This window comes from Cetorhinus maximus, chromosome 9, assembly GCF_964194155.1.
Source record: "Cetorhinus maximus chromosome 9, sCetMax3.hap1.1, whole genome shotgun sequence".
NCBI lineage: Eukaryota > Metazoa > Chordata > Chondrichthyes > Lamniformes > Cetorhinidae > Cetorhinus > Cetorhinus maximus.
Genome location: NC_135887.1, coordinates 89,395,658 through 89,416,512, shown reverse-complemented (window position 1 = coordinate 89,416,512; position 20,855 = coordinate 89,395,658). Strand labels below are relative to the sequence as shown.

Below are 20,855 nucleotides of genomic sequence, written 5' to 3'. Positions count from 1 at the left end.
CTGTGGCATACAGCTTTAAAATGTCCTCACTTCTTACAGGGATGGCATTCCATATTTTTGGCAGGGCACTCTTCCTGCAACCTTTTCCCTCCACAACAAGAACACTGAGTAATGGCAGCTACACTTTGCTCAATCCCTACTTTTGAGCAGGTGCGCTGCTACTTGTGTCCTACAAACTGCATGTATCAGTTGTTTTTCTCCACAAAATCCCCCCGTCACGTCGAATTAATACACAATTTTGCTTTCTCACTTCTACCTGCCTTGTTAACTGCACAGCCTGATAGGGTTAAATCCTCTCCCAACTGTAGAAAATCTGATAAAGTCTCCTTTAAGTCTCCAAAACAATGTAATCCTGAGTTAATTCCTCTTTCAGGGTCCTATATTTGAAATTCTCAGCTAGTCGATATAAATCTTTAATGAAAAATCCACCCTCTCTCCCAGTCTTTGGGTACGTCTATTGAACTTCACCCTTCCTATGATAGTATTCCTTCTAAGGGCGAAATATGTGTCAAAAGCTTTTAAAACATATTCGTATATTGCCATTTCTTCTTTCTGCTCTGTCTGACCAATACGCTGTGTGCACTACCACCTATGGCATACAGAAGGGTCCTAACCTGTTCCTTGCTAGGCTTCTCTCGCTGTCAGTCAGGGAGTGGTTCTCTGCCTGGAAAACCTACAACGCCAGTTCTGCCATTTCTTGGCTTGATCCAGGCCTTCCACATGTTCGAAGCCCTCAGGTAAGGGTAATATTTTCTCTATGGCTTTTCTTCACTCTAGCCTTTTTTTGAGTTCTATTGGCATTTTTCCCTGTGCTGTCCTTTCCTCGCAGTCATTTTGCTTGCTGCTTTTTCAGTCACTGGGCTTTTTACTTGATGCTTTTTCCATTATCTTTACCACTGTCACCATCTGGTAACATTGTTATAGGTCTTAGTTTAAGTTGTCCTTGGTCAGGATCAATAGGGAATGCTAGAGGCAAGGCTGTTGGCAAACTTGACCTTTTGTTAAACATTTTTCTAGCTATTTACAGGACAAGGCTTAGCACAAGGTTGCACACAGAACCATCCCTCAGTATACTCAGTTTTCATGGGATCTTGCATCACTGATGATGTCAACTGTCTATTTACATATTTAACATTAACCTTAAACACTGCAGATCATCAACCTGCAAATCCTTCCAACACTCCTATGGCAAGAGCAGGAGAGGTTCCTGGTCATCCATGCTTTAGTGGACTCATGTTGCACAAACTCTGGCTTCAGGCTAGACACCTGTTCCAGGAAACATAAGTTACTGAAAACAGATGCAAACATGTGCTTTGTCTGCCTCATAAATCGCTAGACACGGGGAGTCTTCAAAGTCTAAGCTTGTCTCAGATTCAGTTTCCATGGAATGCTTGGCATGCTAACCTCTGCATCAGTATTTAAAGTACAGGAAAAGTAATTACTCAACAGTTCCTTGTTTTCACTGACAATATCACTGTTATCAATTTACAAGGGATCCACTTTGCTCCTGACCACTCTTCTTTTCACAATACGATGGTAAACAAATTGTGTTCATCTTGATATCCTTCACAAGTTTTATTTATATCCGTCTTTTGTAGCTGACGAGATCTATTTAGCTATTCTTTGTTGTCTTTGTATCCCTCTCATTCATCAGGATTGAGCATTTTTTTCAATTTATATGCTTTATCTTTTAGTTTTATGTTGTCTCTTATCCCTTTTGTCATCCATGAATTTTTTTTGGCAAATTGTGCTTTTGTTCCAGTGAAGCCCAACGCAAACTGGAGACACAGCACCTCATCTTCCGACTAGGCACTTTACAGCCTTCCAGGCTGAATTCAACAACTCTAGATCTTAAACTCCCCCTCCTCCCATCCCCACCCCATTTCTTCCCCCTCCCTTTTGTTTCTTTTTCAATAATTTATATAGATTCTTCTTTTCCCACCTATTTCCATTATTTTTAAATCTACAGCCAATACCTTGAAAGTCTTTCCACCCCACCCCCCACTAGAGCTGTACCTTGAGTGTCCTGCCATCCATTCTTAATTAGCACTTTTCTTAGATAATATCACCACCTTCAACACCTCTTTGATCCTTTTGTCTGTGACATCTTTTGATTATCTGCTCCTATCACTGCTTGCTTGTCCCCACAACCACCCCACCCCCCACCTTAAACCAGCTTATATTTCACCCCTCTCCTAACTATACTTCAGTTCTGTTGAAGGGTCATGTTGGACTCGAAACGTCAACTCTTTTCTTCTCCACCGATGCTGCCAGACCTGCTGAGTTTTTCCAGGTAATTCCGTTTTTGTTTTGGATTTCCAGCATCCGCAGTAGCTTTTTGTTTTTGTGCTTTTACTGCTTATGAGTATAAAGTAGTTCTGCTTTCACACTAAATGTTTTTTTTTTGAACATTTCCCACTCATCATCTGGCTTTTCAACCATTAACAGGTTTGCCCATTTTGCTGTGGGTAGTCTCTGTCTCATCGCAATGAAATCAGTCTTATCTATCTTAGTAGCTGTTTGGGTTCCTCCCTTTCAAACACTAAGTCAAATTCACTCACTTTTTTGACAAAAGTGCACGCATTGCTCTGAGTTGTAAGTAATTATTACCTCAAGAGTATTACGGGCCTTAGGCAAAACTCCATAATTCTGTGTTACAATGTTATGAAGCTGATGAGATCTGCTATTTTATATATCTATCATAAGGTTCACCATAGCAGTCAACACAGTTCTGGGTGAGCACATCTGATCATGCTGATCAGGAACCAAGATCACAAGTACATGATGGGCACTAATGCTCGGAAAATGACTTGTGTTCCAGGTTTCTGAGGACGTCAAAATGCCAAATTGTGTGAAGCCAATAAAAACTTAGCGTAGCTAAAAACATTATTTAATGTGTCTGATTCATACCAGCAGGGTAAGTACAGTAGGGATAAAGAAAGTGGGTAGTAGAGTGGAAATGCCAGATATCATGATACAAAGTTACAAGTTGAATCAAAACAAGAGTACACAGCATAGAAAGAAACTTCTGCAAGTTTTAAGAATTAAAAAGAAGGAAATGGACAGAAGACCACTTAAAAAAACTGATGAATATTGAACACCAGTCAATGAGATTGAAACAGGATGAAAGAGGAGAAACATCATAAGGCTTCTATTTATTACCATTTATCGTGAATTATTCTTTAATTTAATAAGTTTTCTTTTGACATCTTTTGACATCTTGTCAAAATTAGTACAAGCTGAAAAAAATTGAGTTTAGGGGTTCTTGGATACAACTACCCATAACACCATTACAGGCATTAAATAATATTTCCTACTGCCATTTTGCATCTTTAATTTCACTTCTTTTGGGCCCTAAAGTTGTTGTAATTAGCTTCTTCTTTTGTGAACTGGTCAGACAGATCCTTGCTATTCTAGTGAAGGATGTACATGTGAAACATTGGCTATTTGTTCTTTCCAAATATATTGATTGCTGCTTTTTCCAGCTTTTGTTTCAAATTTCAAGCATCTGTATTCTGCTTTTTACTTGCAGTGCTCTCACTCTTGCACAAATCATCCTAAGCACATTACTACATTGAAGTGCTGGTTTCAGGAGAGTGCCTCTTTACTGGGTGCTTGACATCCTCTTCCCTATTTAAATTTGCACCTAGTGCTGTCCTCCGTCAGGCTTGAAGCAGGTATGTAGCCAAAAATTCTAGCTCATAAAGGCCATGAAGAGTGAGTATTTACTGCCACAATAAAACTAGGGCAGTTTATAAATCTCCAATCAGGTTTCTGCCCCACCACAGTACCAAAGTTGCTCTTATCTAGGTCGCAAATTACATCTCACGTGACTGTGATAAAGGTAAATTATCCTTCCTTGTATGTTTAAACCTGGTGACCTATACTTTGACACAGCTGACCACACCATTTTCCTCCAATGGCTCTTCAACATCATCCAGCTAGATTGTTACAGCAGTCACCTGGTTCCAATCTTGTTTATCCAACTGTAGCCAGAGAATCATCTTCCTTCAACACTGCTACATCTAGTGTCCTCCAAGTATCTATCTTTGATCTCCTCCTATTTCTCATCTACATGCTGCCCCTTGATGACATCATCCAAAAACACAGAGCTAGTTTTCACATGTACGCTGTCGATACCCAGCCCTAGTTCACCACTATCTCTCTTCACACCTCCACTGTTGCTAAATCATCAGTCTGCTTATCCAACATCCAATTAAATATTGGGAAAACTGAAGCCATTGTCCCATCTCCAAATTCCATTTCCTAGCTACCAACTCTATCCCTCTCCCTGGAAACTGTCTGAGGCTGAAGCAGATTGTTCGCCATCATGTTATATTTGACTCAGTACACATTTTCAGATCAAGTTTGCAGCGTGTTACAAGAGCACAATAATACTTATCTCCTCACCTCACATATATGAATGCATTACATAGATACAAGTTCATTAATATTGTGCATTAAGCCATTTCAAGGTTTTAGATTTTTTGAGTAGTCATACGCAAAGGATCATATAATGGCAAAACATAAACTGTATTATATTGAAAACACTTCAGGATAGGAAAAAAAAAGAATTTTTCTCATCGAGAAACATGAAAAAAGCCATGAAAGAATTAACCATTGCCATTATAAGTACCTTATTACCACGATATAGTGTGAATCATAACTTAGGGGTAGCATTCCAAGAACACAAGGACACCCTCTTGAAAGTGTTTAGGAAATGCCTCATATTCTCTGATAACCCCTGGTAACAAAAACCTACATGGACATCAATTAAGAGAACGAGCTGAAAAGGTGACAGATCAAGTGAAACAAAACTCAAAGAAATTAACATACAAATACAAGAGATGAACATAAGAAATATATAAATGCAAGAGGGCAGGATATCCCCTTGCTACCCAAATGCCTTTCCCTCTGCGGCCATCCTCGCTGCTCCTACTCGCCACTAATGGCCACGTCCCTCCCACTCCCCGATAATGGCCACTCCCGCCCTCCCCAGTACTTGACACCTCCCTCCTGCTCCCTGTTATGGCTAGTCCTGCCTACTCCCGCTGCTTCCTGACTTCCTTCCGATCACTGAATCTCTCGTTGGGCCACTCGCCACCCTTCTGACTGCACCTTCCGAGCCCTTGGTGAGGATGAACGGTTCGTGAGTGGTGCGGTCCAAAGGACAGCAAGCGACCGAACAATGGATTCGGTTGGGAAGTAGCAGGAGGGAGGCGAGTACTGGAACGGGCGGGAGTGGCTATAATGGGGAGCGGAAAGGACACAGCCATTACCGGGGAGAGGGAGGGAGGCAAGTACCGTGGGGCGGGGGGGATGACAATGAGGAATAATATGAGAAGATTCAGGACCTCAATAAAAGACAATAATTTGGTGAACTATTCAATGAAAAACGTAAATAATGCTTAAGTTCAGTATTTTGATTAACTGCTGCAATTTAACATTTCTGCACTTAAACTGCACAGGAACCAAAAAATAGTTAATTTGGTTTTTGCTTCGTGTTTTGTCTTTATGCATTGCAAGAAAATTTGAAACTTACAGTGCAATCCAGTTAAGTTATATTTTACTGGCTCACAGCACGCACACTTTTTCACTTCAGTGGTATTTATGTGAATGGGGTGGGTGAATTAATTTTCTAGATTTTCCCTTTGGCAAGTTTTGAATACTTAGCTGCAGGATGACCTCTATATTTTAAGGCATTGTCCTTTGACTGTTTGCCCCATAAGGGATGCCTTTTGTCCTGTGTTTTTTAGGACAGCCTGCGAGAGACTGATCCTGGGAGTCGCCAAAGTGAGTTACTGATTCAAGTGGGACTGCAAATGAGTGAATCGGCCAGCAGAGATGACTCAATAACACAACTTGCAAAGTTTTGCTCCCTCAAAATCACTTCTCCACATCCCTCTCAACAACAACCCTCCTCTCCCAATGCTTACTAAACCCGTAACCCCTTCTCTTGTGGTCAGAAACACCACACGCACCCACACGGTCACAGTCAAAGCGTTCCTTTTTTATTTCATAAGAGTTGCAGTCACCCTGTTCTTGAATGGAACCAGCTTGTCCGGTAAATTTAACAAGTCACAACTGGAACCATCTCAACAGCTTAACTGTAGACAATTCAACTGGTCAACTGGGGTCAGTACTAATTTCCATTGAAAGGAGGACCCTGGGAAGCACAACCTTTATTGATTTAAGCCCTTTAAAATTAAGTAGAGTATACATGAATCTTCAGTTCAAATTCCTCCAATTGCACAACTTAACTATATTTATATCACAATGGTCCAAAATAGATCTATGTTATAAACACCTCATAAAATGACTTTTACTTAGTGTGGCACTTATATGTCTCTGCTCTGATTGTGTACAAGGGCACCCAGGTCCCTTTATACATCAATATTTCCCAATCTATCACCATTTAAATAATACTCTGCCATTCTGTTTTTCCTACCAAAGTGGATAACTTCACACTTATCCACGTTATACTGAATCTACCATGTATTTGCCAACTCACTCAACCTGTCTAAATTGCCTTGAAGCCTATTAACACCCTCCTCATCGCTCACATTCCCACCAAGTTTCATGTCGTCAGCAAACTTGGAAATATTACATTTAGTTCCCTCATCCAAATCATTAATGTATATTGTGAATAACTGGGGCCCAAGCACTGATCCCTGTGTACCCCACTAGTCACTGCCTGCAACTCCGAAAAAGACCCATTTATTCCTACTCTGTTTCCTTTCTTCCAACAAATTCTCGATCCATGTCAATATATTATCCCCAATCCCATGTGCTTTAATTTTACACACTAACCTCTTATATGGGACTTTATCAAAAGCTTTCTGAAAATCTAAATACATCACATCCATTGGTTCGCCCTTATCGATGCTGCTAGTTACACCCTCAAAGAAGTCCAGTAGGCTTCTCAAACATGATTTCCCTTTCATAAATCCATGTTGACTTTGTCTAATCCCGTTGATATTTTCTAAGCGTCCTGTTATCATATCCTATATAATAGACCCTATCATTTTCCCTACTACTGACGTTAGGCTAACCGGCCTGTCTTTTGTTGTTTTCTCCCTCCCTCCATTTTTAAATGGTGGGATTCCATTTGCCACCCTCCAATCTGCCAGGACTGTTCCAGAATGTACAGAATTTTGGAAGATGACAACCATCGCATCCACTATTTCCATGGTCACTTCCTTTAGTACCCTTGGATGTAGATTATCAGGCCCTGGGGATTTATCAGCTTTCAGTTCCATTAATTTCTCCTGCACTATTATTTTAGTAACAGTAATTTCCTTCTCACTAGACCCTTGTTTCCCTAGTATTTCTGGGAAGTTATTTGTGTCTTCTTGCGTGAAGACAGAACAAAAATAGTTGTTTAATTCTCTGCTATTTCCTTGTTTTCTATTGTAAATTCTCCTGTTTCAGGCTGTAAGGGACCGACACTAATCTTTTCCTTTTTACATACTTATAGAAGCTTTTGCAGTCTGCTTTTATGTTCCTTGCAAGTTTACTCTCATACTCTATTTTTCCTCTCTTAATGAATCTCTTGGCTCTCCTTTGCTGCTTTCTAAACAGCTCCCAATCCTCAGGCTTGCTACTTTTTCTAGCAACTTTATATGACTCCTCTTTGGGTCTAATACTATCCTCCATTTCTTTTGTTAGCCGTGGTTGGGCCACTTTTCCTGTTGTGTTTTCGCACCAGAAAGGAATGCATAACTGCCACAATTCATACATTCGTTCCTTAAATATTAGCCATTGTCTATCCACCGTCATGCCTTTTAATGAAGTTCCCCAATTTATCTTAGCCAACTCATGCCTCATACCTTTGTAGTTTCCTTTGTTAATATTTAGGACCCTAGTTTCAGATCGACTACTTCACTTTCCATCCTAATGAAGAATTCTATCATGTTATGGTCACTGTTCCCTAAAGGAGCCTGCACAATAAGATTATTAATTAAGCCCTTCTCATTGCACAGTACCAAATCTAGAACAGCCTGTTCCTGAGTCAGTTCCTCGACATATTGGTCTAAAAAACCAGCTTGTACACACTCTAGGAATTCATTCGCCACAGTATTATTGCTAATTTGGTTTGTCCAGTCTGTATGTAGACATTAATTTCTGTTCTGAAAGTGCCTCCATTAAGACCATCTTTCCTGTGAGAGAATTTCTTAATAAATGCTATATCATTTTAGTCAACCCACCTGCAACTGGAATGCACCACCTGAAAGGGAGATGGAAGCAGATGCTATACTAACTTTCAAATGGTACATTAGCTATATACATGGAGTGGAGAAAATTAGCAGTGCTTTGGGGAAATAGCAAGTGGCATTACAAATTGGATTGCTCTTTCAAAGAGACAGCACAGTCATAATGGACTGAATGGCCTCCTTCTGTGTTGTATGTTTCTTTCGGCCCGGCTATCTTAGATTTGTGTGTGGAAGGTTGACTCAATAGCACTACTCTTGTCTCCGAGACAAAAGGTTGTAGGTTCAATCCCTCTTTCTTAATCGAGTCTGACATGTCAGCGCAATACTGAATGTGTATTGTTATCAAAAATTCTGTTTAGTCAGGGTGGCCGAGCAGTGTAAGTTAACGTGTTCAGGTTGCAATCTACTCTGGAGGTGTGGGTTCAAATCCTACTTCTGACATTTGGTATTTTGGAGGCTTGAGAAGCCAAATGGCCTACTTCTGCTCCTATTTCTTATCATTCTGAGTTCTTCGCAGAAACAAAGTGATCAAAACAGGGAACAGACTCCCAGGAATGGTCTCTTTCAATGAGATATGAGCCCAGGGTTTTAAGCGTGGCTTTCATGAGGCTCAGCTGACTCTCACACAGCAAGAGGACCTCCGAAAGTCAGACCCGTAAGCATAGTGACAAAAGCAGGAGCTTTCTAGGTTTCACCGGCAAGCCCAGGCCTCATTAAGGAAAATTATGTTAAAAAGGTCCCTCAGAGGGTTTTTCAACTGTGGGTTCAAATCCCACTCGAGACTGGAACACAAAATCTAGGCTGACACTCTAGTGTAGTACTGAGATGGTGTTGCTATTTTTGGGCAAGCCTCCATCTGCCCTCTCAGGTGGATGTAAAAGATCCCAAAGCACTATTTCAAAGAACAGCAGGGAAGTGATCCCTGGTGTCCTGACCTATAATTATGCTTCAATCAAGATCACTTAAATAAAAATGGATTATCTGGTCATTATCAAATTGCTATTTGTAGGAGCTTGCCATTCACAAACTGACTATCTGGTTTCCTACATTACAATTGGCTACACATCAAGCAAAATTAATTGGCTGTAAAGTGCTTTGAGCTGTCCTGAGGTCATGAAAGGCACTAAGTAAATGCATGATGTTCCTTTCTCTTTTAAGGATAGAAGTACATTCCAAGAAAGCAACTTAGAATTGACTAAGTATCTAATATATTGCATTACCCTAAAATAGCTTCAAAACAACACAACTTGACACAGGATACGTTTCACAACATAATTTGACCTATTATCTGACCAACAGCATTAAAGCACAAGATATGGTAACAAGGGACAAAGACATAAGCAAGATACCAACAAACAAATATCTGTTATATTTTTAATTTCAATTGTTCAATAACTACACATCAAGTTGATGTGGTTATTTTAACTATAGAAAAGAAGCCCCAACTGGAAAAAGTAAGATACTTACAGTCTGTGTGTCCTGTGTACGAGTACAACAAAGAAAAAATTTCAATCTCCGGCTCCAGCTACTAGCTTGCTCTTCCTCCAAGCGATGGCTATATTAAAAAAATGTATTTATAGTCTTAATGGATGGTTGGCAAAGTTTAATACACTAAGAGTAAGATATAAGACTAATAACACTGAGGTCAGTTTTCAACACATCTTCCTATCATTACCCGGCTTCAAAATCTGAACAACTCAAAGATATAATAACTGCCTCAGGAGAATCTTGAACTTTCTGCATGAGTTACAACTCCCAATGGTCCAAGCAAATCCTACTGTACTGCTCCAGACATGGCAATCTTAAGAGCAAAAGCTGGAACAAGTGATCTGAGCTTAAGTGTTAACTAGTTACAAAACTTCTCCAACAAGGCCATCAGATTTTGGTTTCCTCGACAATTCTTCTCCCAACTTTCTCCTCTGCTCTCCTGAAGACATCAACTCTTACCAGGTTACAGATGCACAGGTGCTAGCACTGTTCCAGTGCCTCACCAAGAGAGTATTCTTTACATATCAGCACAAATGGGGAGTGTTAAGGTGTTCAATGCTGTAGGATATTGGGCTCAAACCTGATCCTGTTGTCACCTGACATCCAACTGTAGCTTCCTAAAAGCTGTTCCAACTGATATCAGCAACAGACCAGGATTGAAGCTTGGGCTTTTAAATTGACTAGCTCATAACGAACCATGCCAAACACATACTGTACCCACTAAACTAATGACTGAAGAATGTTAGCCTGACATAATGGATATTTTTTGTATTATTTTTCTCTGGAGGTTAGTATGTGGTTACAACTCAAATACAGCCAACAGAATACAGCAAAACCCAATTTTTAATGAACAATTGCTAAAGACAGTATGAAGCCAGGGTGACTTATAAGTTCAATCTAAATGAAGAAATAGCCATCAGACTTTAGGCATTTATTCCATAATAGGACAAATCCCTGCTAACTGTTAAAAATACATAGGTGGCTTTAAAGCTGTCCATAAAATTACAAAACAATATTTGATTGAGGATATCAAATATGTGGAAGCAATTTCAAAGGAGATATCTGATCAAGGGGCTTAAGTAGCATCATAAATAAATAGGGTAAAGCGTATGTAGTTTGTTGATTGAGATGATGGCATTATTGCCTTATAATCATCTTCAGGTCATCAAGCAATACTTAGGATTGCATAACATTTTTTAAGCTGCTAGTTAGGTGATGATTAAAATTGACCATGAGATCTCATGAAATTAAGGCCTGAGTTTTACCTTTGGCGGGCGTGTGCGATCGACAGGCCTGGGAAGGGCCAGGAAATGTACTGCTGACCGCAATCGGCCCCTGACCACAATTTCACGCTGGCTGGCCAATTAACAGCCAGCCAGCGTGACACTTGTACTGAAAAGCTCAGTGCTGCCGGGGTGAGGGCAGGATGAGGGTGGGCAATGATGTCATCACGGGCACGGGTGAGCGCTGTGAGAGCTCCCTGAAGGCAGACAGCTGCCTCGGAGCTGCAGGCCTTCAAATGATTAAATAAAGGTTTAAAAAGCTGCAAAAAAATGTCCATGCATCACAATCAAGCACCTGAAAATATATCCCATAAAAATGCTGTCCACAGACATTCACTTTTATTTTATTTCATAGAGGAGATTTCATCCCGCCCTTGGATGAGGTTTGATGAAAAATGTAAAAGCCGCCTGGCTGATTCACCCGTCTGCCAACCGTAAGGATGGACATGCCACCAAAAGTCGGAAACAATTGCGCCATTAATGGACTTAATTTCCCTCTGAATTAGCGGGCGCGTTTCCGACTTTTGCGTGCGCGCTTCCACCTTTTGCGTGCGCCCGCCGAGCGAAATATCGCATGAATATGTGATGACATCGGGACGCTCGCCCAACATCATCTCACGCGATTTTACGCCCGATTGGGTCAGTTGCGCGCCCACCCATGAGACGTAAAATTCTGCCCTATTTAATATCCTCCAAGAGCTCTTGGACTACAATTTCAATTGAAATTGGAGGCTATTGGGAGTATGATAACTAGTGTTACTCCAACTTGTATTCTCTAGATTCAGAATCCATTTAATTCGCCCTCTTACAAACAGCTTCCTTCTGTTCTCGTTGCAGTCCGACCACCTCTTGAATGGTTCCAGGACTGAACAAAACTTCCTGGCATTTTGCATGTTCTTCCAGTATTACCCTCAGTCCTTTTATGCCTCTACTACTTAACACCATCGTTATTTGTTGCACTGGCTACCAGTGTAGCTGGGAAATTGTGCTACCACCAATTCTGTTGAGATTGTATATAGCTAAAACACGCTGCTAAAATTCAGCAGTTAAATATTTTTTATTTTTCTCAAATTAACTTTCTGGGCATGTCTAATCATTGAGGAAAATAAATAAGGCACACTAGTTTGCAGGACCTTTTGAGATAAGGAGGCTATTCTTTGGTGTAACAACATTAACAAGCCTTATTTGAGCTTTCCTGTCACTGCCCTGTGAGGCTCGCTAAATAAATGGGGAGTAGAGATTGGCAAGTGATGAGCTTTATTTAATTTTAAACAATTACAGGAATTCCCAAGTTGTAGGATTGTATGACACTGCACTACTGTGATATGCAATGGGGCTGGCTGCAGTGCAACTTTGAAAATACAGTTATTGCTTGCTCACACAAGTAATGGAAGCTCCTGTGCTGAGATGCAGGAACTATGAGAGCTTAAGAACATTAAAAAATAGGAACATTAGGAACAAGAATAAGCCATTCCGCCCCTTGAATCTATTCTGTTATTCATTAGATCATGACTGACCTTCATCCCAGTCTTAGTACATACAACCTTTTGAGGTACAGTCTTCCAATTTTTTTTTTACCTTATGTAAAAAAATGCTTCCTGATTTTGGCGAACGGTCTAGCTCAGATTTTAAATTTGTTCTTGATTCACCCATCTGAGGGAATAGTTTCCCTGCAACTACCCAATTGAATCACTTAATCATTTTAAATACTTTGATTATCTCACCATCAATCTTCTAAACTCAAGGGAATACAAACAATCTCAATTTAACCCTAGTATAATTTGATGAATTTGTGTTGTATCCTTTCAAAGGGCAAGATGTTTTTCTCGAGATTTGGTGCCTAAAATGAAACACCGTGGGTGGAATTTTCCATTCTAGAGACTAAGTGCGGTGAAGGGCAGGAAAGTCAATGCAATTCCTGCTGGATGGCAGGATAGATTTTTGCGCCTGATTTTCCGCTTTTCAGCTCACTAATTATGCATTCAAGAGCTTGATGAATCTCATGACGGGGTGGGCATGGGTTCATCTGCCCCTCTGTTACCTCATGAAGTTGAAGTCCTAGCGTTAAATTTAAATGGTACCCACAGAGACATTCGCTTACTGCAGGCGAGGTGTGGTGTGAACTTCTGTATTACCATGGTGACCAAACGAAACAAACCCTCGGCTCCACCGTTCAGCAACTGTGGAGAAGAATCCCTGGGCGTCCAGGAAAGGCAGGAGGTCCTCTTTCCGAGCGGGAGCAGGCAGTCCTCCTACCTGACCTTACCGGCCTGGGAGAAGGTCACTGGGAGATCAGTGCCCATGGCACATAAAAAGGACCGCCTTGCAGTGGAGAAAACAAATGAATGATCTGATGTGCTCCAACCAGTGTAAATGAAATTTCTACTCACTTCAAACTCTCTCTCTAATAAGGGCATCAGATAGTCTAAGGTTTAGAGTCCACACACTACCAGCAGATGGGGCATCAGCACTGCATGTCTACCAGCCACTTTAAACTCACCATCTCATGTAAAATCCTGCATGTCTTAATCTCTTACTGGGGAGAGCTCAGCACACACAACAGGCATGCATGCTTCTGAAATGCTCTCTCGTCCACAGTGCTCAGTCAATCCTTCTATCTTTATGCAGGACAAGACTGCCCACAACTGACGTGAGAGCATGAAGACAGGAGCGGGGGATCCAGGGCTGAGGACACTCTCCTACCATGTGGAGCAAGCAGCAGACCTCGTGGGTGAGGACAGAGGTTGCTCCTGCGCAGAGCAAGATCGGCCTCCCCCAGCCATACAGGGTGGATCCAACCAGTACACATCGACAACAAGTGCACAATGACTGTAAGCATATAATGTTGGAGCCTGCCTAGTCAATCACTAATTATCTCTTCTCTCTATTCCAGCCACCAGAAAGAAGAGATGGAGGAATATGACAAGCAAGCGCCTCAGTCCCAGCCCCCAGAGCATCTCAGATGAGGAGGGAGAGGAAGCATCCGAGGAAGGCCTGTCAATACGTTCACCTGTACCCTCCACCAGTGCAGATACACGCACCTAGGTGGGTTCTAGTTCTAGAGTAGGCTCAGGGTCACAATCTGGTGATCACCTTATCGACATGTGTCCACAGCAGGCAGGTGCAATGACAGCTGAGGTCTCTGACACTCAGAAGACTGCTGGAGACCAGGCCCCCACTGAGTTCAAGTCCAATGACGAGCTCCTGCATCAGCCCTGAGAGAAATGTTGGAGGTACAAAGACAGGCAAGGGATAATCAGGTAGAGTTGTCAGAGATCGTCACTAGACTAGAACGAAGGATGGAAGAGTTCTGTCTGATGTTGTGGTTCCGGTATGCAAACACATCGAAGTCTCGATGGGAAGGGTGGCGGCCGCCTTGGAGACCCAGCTCCAGCAGTTTCTGCGGGATTTGCACTCAGACCTGCATACCACCGCTCTAGACATGGATGCATTCCAGCTGTGGCTAGGCGAGAGGGGGGCTTGGCATTTCAACCTCCCTCCAGGTGCCCCTTCTCTTCAAGGAGTCAGGGAGGGGCCCTCGGTCACCCAAAAGAAGGAGGAGTGTCAGCCAGACATCCCCCTGAACACTCTAAGGGGATCTTACCAATTCAAATCCCTTCTGCCTGTGAGCCCACCAACTCTAGCAAGACAGGCTAAAGAGGGTGCACCTGCCCCAGAACAGGAGACCTTAGCAGGCTGGGGCCATCCAGATATCGGGCCTTCAGAGGATGCCCGTGAAAGTCATCTCAGACAACAGGGCCTAACAGTCAGCAGTCCGCCTCCACCTCTGCTGTGGATGTTGGGGCACCTACGTAGCGGTAGGGTTAGGAAAATTAAGAAATTTTGAATGCACAATGGTGGCACAGGTGTTTGTTCCCTGTACATAATCTGTACTATTGTAAATATATTTCACATTTATCCCTCTCCAAGTTTCAAGTGCTGAATGGCTAATTGAGGTGATGCAAGGTTTCCGTTCATTCAAGGGTACAAAACGAGCCACACAACGCCTCCCATTATCCCTCATCTTGTTTCTCATTTCCATTAGGTCTCATTCAATCTCATCATATCAAATTGCCTTTAGTTCCACATATGCGACATGGACAAAGGTGTTTCCTATATGAAAATGCTGGCTGGACAATACACAAGTAACCCTTGCAGTTCAGGCAGACATTATTTGGCCCCATGAGAACTGTCCATCAAGGTTAGTGATTATCCTGATGATGGCGCACTGAAGTCTGCAGTTCGCGGATGTTATAAGTATTGGTTGCGACCAACATTGGAATCTTTTCACCCAAGTGCACTTTGCAATGGTGTTTATTTTATGACTGACAGATTTTTGTTAAAGTAGTATACATCGTTGAGCACCACAGCCTTTCATGCCTCCATGCAGCAATATTTCATTTCTGTGTTTATTCCTTCTGGGATCTTGTAGCTAAGAGGCTGTCATGGGCACATCTGCCGCATCATGCCCATGCAATGGCATCCTCCTGTGGGTCAACTGAATCCTCGCTCTCTTCAAAATCGTCGCCTTCAATGTCTTCCTTGTTCAAGAGGGTGTTTAGCTCGTCCATGTCTCCTTGTGACAACAAATCCCCCCTTTGAAGTGCCACGTTGTGCAGAGCGCAGCAAACAACGATGATGCGGGACACTCTGCGGTGAGCATTGGAGAGCCCCATCTGATCGGTCCAAACATCTGAAATGCATCTTTAAGAGGCCAATAGTCTGCTCTATTAAGGACATTGTGGCCGAATGTGCAGCATTGTATCTCTCCTCGGATGCACTCTGCAGACGATGAATAGGCATTATTAGCCATGTGCCATTCAGCAGGTGCCCCTTAACACCTAGGACCCAACCTGATAAGTTCCGAGCTCCCAAAAATATCTCTGGCACCTGGAAGTGACTCAAACTGTACAAGTCACGTGAGTTCCCTGGATACCTAGCACAAACATGCTGGATAAAAGCAAAATACTGCGGATACTAGAAATATGAAACAAAAACAGAAAGTGCTGGAAAAACTAAGCAGGTCTAACAGCATCTGCGGAGAGAAAAACAGAGTTAACGTTTTGAGTCCGTAGAGTCATACGGAAACGTTAACAAACATGCTGGATCTGTTTCTGAGATCACGAATTCGTTGGACGTTCAGAGAGTGAAATCCTTTTCTATTAATGAATCTCACAGGCTGCTGCCAGGGAACTCTCAGGGCCACACACATGCAGTTGATAGTGCCTGCACTTGAGGGAAGCCTAAGATCACAGCGAATCCACTGCTCTGGCAGCCTGGCTTGATTCTTCCATGCGGAACTGCATTTACTGGTGAGCTTTATTGAAAAGGGCATCTGTCACCTCCCTTATGCATTTGTGTGTCACCAGTGGAGCGCTGGAAGGATCCACAGGCAAAAAAGTTGTATGGCGGTAACCTTCAAAGCAACCAGCATTGGATGCCCTCCAAGTCCCTGCGGTAAGAGTTCCTCATGGAGAATATGGCAAATATGAGCTACCATATCCCTAGACAAGCGAAGGTGTATGTGGCACTGTCTTTCGCTCATCTTCATGTAGATCCTCGGTTGTGCCAAACGTCTTTGTGGATTTGGCCCCTCCTCATCAGCATCTGGGTCTTCTGGGGCCAGGCTGGCTCTTGTTCCTCTGGGCGATGGTCTTCCCTGAGCTGTGCCAAACAGTGACAGGCCCATCTTCTCCTCATCCTAATCAAAGCTATTAAGAAGGCTACGTTGCCTGTAGCCTGCATTCTCCACTCCTCTTGTATCTGTGAAGGGATACAATTGATCAATCAATGATAGTTCCTATTGAATGGTCTCCCTCCATACACAAGGCAGGAATGCAGTCTCCAGCCCTTGACTCTCCCTCAGTCTGCACATCGCATACCAAGGCCACCCCTTGCTGACTGATATCATCAGGGAAGACAATAGGAGGCCTAGCATTCCCCTCAGAAGTGACTGTGCATTCACAATGAGGGTCTTAATTAGGGTCAAAAGATCCAAGTCCTAGGATCCAGTCAGCCTTGTGTTGGTTGTCCTCCAGTGGGCTTGACAATAGCTATCGATACCCAATGCTTGCACTTATGTCCTGATTGCAAGCATGGTGCCTTGAATGCCATGACCAGTACACTAGGAACATAGAGGCTTGTAGGGCCTGTGCTTTCTCTGTGCAGCAAGCATGACCATTGGTTTTTTTTGACCCTACATTCATTCTGACATGCCTCTGTAAGGATCAGATGCCAATTAAGACCATATGCACCGCAGCACCTAAACTTAATGGATTCTTGCCTGAATTAACATGATAGTAAAGGAGCCAAGCTCATTCATTATGCATTAGACACTGGAGTCCAGCACTCAACTTGGCCATGCTCTCCATGGTTTGAGCTGGACAGAGGGTAGCCCTTCAAACAGGCCAAAAAATTGCAGTGCTGAACTCCTCCCACATGCCCTGAGACCCCTCCATGACTGATTTATTTTTTCTAGCTTGCTTTTCAAATTGCATCATTGTAAGATGGGCTGAAAAATGGTGCTGCTGACCTTCATCTGGGAGGCCAGCTTCCAACCTCCCCCTATTACCCACCAAATTCTTCTCATAATCCCCTATAATTACCACCTCCTGAGTCCCCTTCTTCTTATCACTATCCAGTCCCCCAAATTACTCTTGAACCCATCATTATCCAAGTTGATGCCCCCATGCCCTTTGTCGACCTGACCCCTCCCCTTCTTGAGGCCACATCTCACCCTGACTTTCCCGGACCTCCCCATGAGACCATCCAATACACCCCACGACTTTTCAGCTATTGACTTGCAGGGATACAGATGCCTCCCGTGTCAGTGAATGTGCCCTTTGCCTCGCCGTACCATAACTCTTAACCCCAGGACCAAATTCCTTAGGTGACTGACCATACCCTGCACACCATACTGTGCGTGACTGTCACTGCCCAAAGAGGCCTTCCCCCACCCAAGGACATGGCCAAGATATGCGTGCCATGCATAGCCATCTAACATTGCCTGTCACAGCCTCAGGGTAGTCTCCTCAATATGTCCCCGACAGTGTGGCCTCAGCCCCAAGGAAGTCTCCTTAATATGCCCCCAACAGCATGGTCTCAGCCCCAGGAAAGTCTCAGACTCTTCTTTGGACAGTCTTATAACTCTGCTTCCAGGACAGTCTTTCACCACTCCACTCTATTCCTCGACCACCCCCTAGTCCTGCCTCTGTCTTCCCCCTCCCCTCCAGTGTTCCACGCCCCCCCTCCTCCACAGTCCTGCCTCAGTCTTCCCCCTCATGTGTTCCACACACAAACCCCACCCCCCGCAGCAGTCCTGCCTCCGTCTACCCACTCCCGGCTGGTATTGCCTCCCGTGCCTAGCCTTGGCGCAGCTTGTGATACAGGCACCCAAAATCTCGCTGCAACATTCTTAAAGGTAGTGAAAGCAGCATCTACTGACCTCTAAGTCATTGATGAACTGAAGGTAGGTGCACATTACATATACACAGTCAGGAAACAGACAGTTCTAATTATCTGCTGGTGGGGCACTTAATTTGGAGGGTAGGATGTAATTCCAGCAAGTTGGCCTTTTAATAAGCATTCATGAGATGCAAATAAATGCAAATGTGGTTCCTGACATAGATCAGCAGTAAACTCAACCTGCCTCTAACCCGCCACCAATGTCAGGAGAACAAAATTCCAAACTAATTTCCCACCGGTGAGAAACTGACTTTTTCTATAACACCAAATTTAGTGCCCCCACCTGTCATGATTCCCACCACTGGCAGGAGTGGAAAATTCCATCCAGTATTCCAGACGTAGCCTGATCCAGATTCTGTACAACTGGCGTGTAACTTACCTCTGTATTTCTACGCTCTTGAGATCAAGGACAACATTCCATTTGCCTTCTTCATTTTTTTATACCTGTGCATTAGCTTTTAGAGACTTGTCTACCAGAACACCCAAATCTATTTCAAAAACAGGAATTGCTGGAAAAACTCAGCAGGTCTAACATGCTCTGTGGAGAGAGAAAAAAAGAGTTAACATTTCGAGTCCTTCTTCATGACTCTTCTTCAGAGATACTGAAGGCTCTGAAGAAGAGTCATACGGACTCGAAACGTTAACTCTGGTTTTTTCTCTCTCCACAGAGCAAGTTAGACCTGCTGAGTTTTTCCAGAATTTTCTTTTTTGTTTCAGATTTCCAGCATTCGCAGTATTTTGCTTTTACCCAAATCTATTTTTTCCTTCACTGCTCCTAGTCTCTCACATTACTAAAACATTCCAAATAAGTTAACTGCTGTTTTAATTAGCAGACAGAGAAACCTGGTGGTGAGCATTCATCTGATACCCTAACAGTAATTTTTATTCTTACATTATAAAATATTCGAAAACATCAATTGGTTGATCATCATCTAAATGCTTATATCCATGTGTGACCATTCATTAGAACCAGGGTCCTAAGGTTTTGTTTCAATGGAATTAATTCACACTTATCCCTCCTGAAGATAATTAATAATAAAAGCTAATTAAAATAGCTAAATTGGCTTATCCTCAATTCATGTAATCCTGTGTCTGCTTCAGAGCTTTCATGCAATCAGGAGCTGGGCTGGCTCTGATTTGAAAGTTTGTTTTGCCGAGTGAAATTAAATGCAAAGCTATTTGGGACTATTGTGGGTATGTGGAAGAATAGATTTCTGTTCCCAAATCAGCATGCTATCTCGGGGGTTAGATTTCCTGGATCCTGTGATGTTGTATTGAAGTCCTTACAATGTCTCATATTTTCATACCTGTAATCCTTCCAGGATAAATAATTTTTAACTTAAAAAGGAGAAAACAGTGGTCTACAAAGTGCAAGAAAATGTATCAAATAAAGTATCCAAAATTCAACTTATCTGGAGATGCTCCAGGTTCCTCCAGAGAATATATTCCTTGCCTTAAGTGCTTGTGTTTTCTTTCAGTAAGTTCTAAATTTATCAGTGCTGCAAACTGCTGCTTTGTATACTTCAGGTTTTTACCTGTGAATTCAAAGTGAATTATGTAGGGCAAACCTGTACCCTAAATTATGCTAAGTCTATGATCTGTTGCACTGTTAGCTTAATTCCTTGCCTTCACAGGTAAGAAGGTCTACATTTCACTTGGCTTAGTTGGTAGCACTCTCACCTCTATGTCAGAAGGTTGTGAGTTCAAACTCCACTGCAGGACTTGAACCTATAACCTTAATAACCACCAATGCAGTACTGAGAGGCTGCCAGAATGTCAGAGGTTCCATCATTCAGATGTCAATCTTAAATCAAGGCCCAGTGTATTTGGTCAAATGGGCATCAAAGATGGCCCAGTTCAAATGACAATGAGTTCTTAAAGTTTCCTAGCACATATTGGGCCTGAGCTTCCGCAGAGTGTCAATCAGAGTCAGATTGCCATTCCACTCTGAGTTTCTTACCTCAAAATCCTTTTGATCCTTTCTCGCTTGACCTTCTGACTCAGGCTGGATGAGAACTGTGTAGTGCAGCACGCTCCTGAGGCCTTCTGTCGAGGGCTGCAGAATCAGACGCAAGGAGGCCACACTCCCACCTTTAGGGCGCTGGCTGCTGTAAATCAGGTAAGTTTAAAGGTCCAGCCACTTTCAAGCCATGGAGAAGGTAGGTTTGTAAGATATGTGGGTAGGATTTGGGGGGGTGGGCGGGTGAGGGGAGGGTGGAGACGAGAGCATCCGGGGGTGTGTGTACAGTCGTGGAGGGTGGGGGGGTTAGTAGGGGTTTGGCGGCTAGTTGGTGGTCCCGTGAGGTGTCGGGGGTGTCCCTGGAGGAGGTGGGGGGGTTCCTTGGGGGTTGGAAGAGTGGCAGGGGCACCGTGGGGTGTCTAGGGGTGTTGGTGGAGTCCCATGGGG

At 43.0% G+C, this 20,855-nt stretch overlaps 1 protein-coding gene across 9 annotated transcripts in view; it reads right to left on the bottom strand.

Moving 5' to 3' along the window:
* dagla (diacylglycerol lipase, alpha) overlaps window positions 1-20,855 on the bottom strand; it is a 485,173-nt gene that overhangs the window by 134,951 nt on the left and 329,367 nt on the right. For all 9 annotated transcript variants that reach the window (XM_078549077.1, XM_078549076.1, XM_078549078.1 and 6 more), the window contains one exon: window positions 9,681-9,768. In XM_078549077.1, coding sequence (XP_078405203.1) covers window positions 9,681-9,768 — 88 coding nt within the window. The remainder of the gene's footprint in view (window positions 1-9,680; window positions 9,769-20,855) is intronic.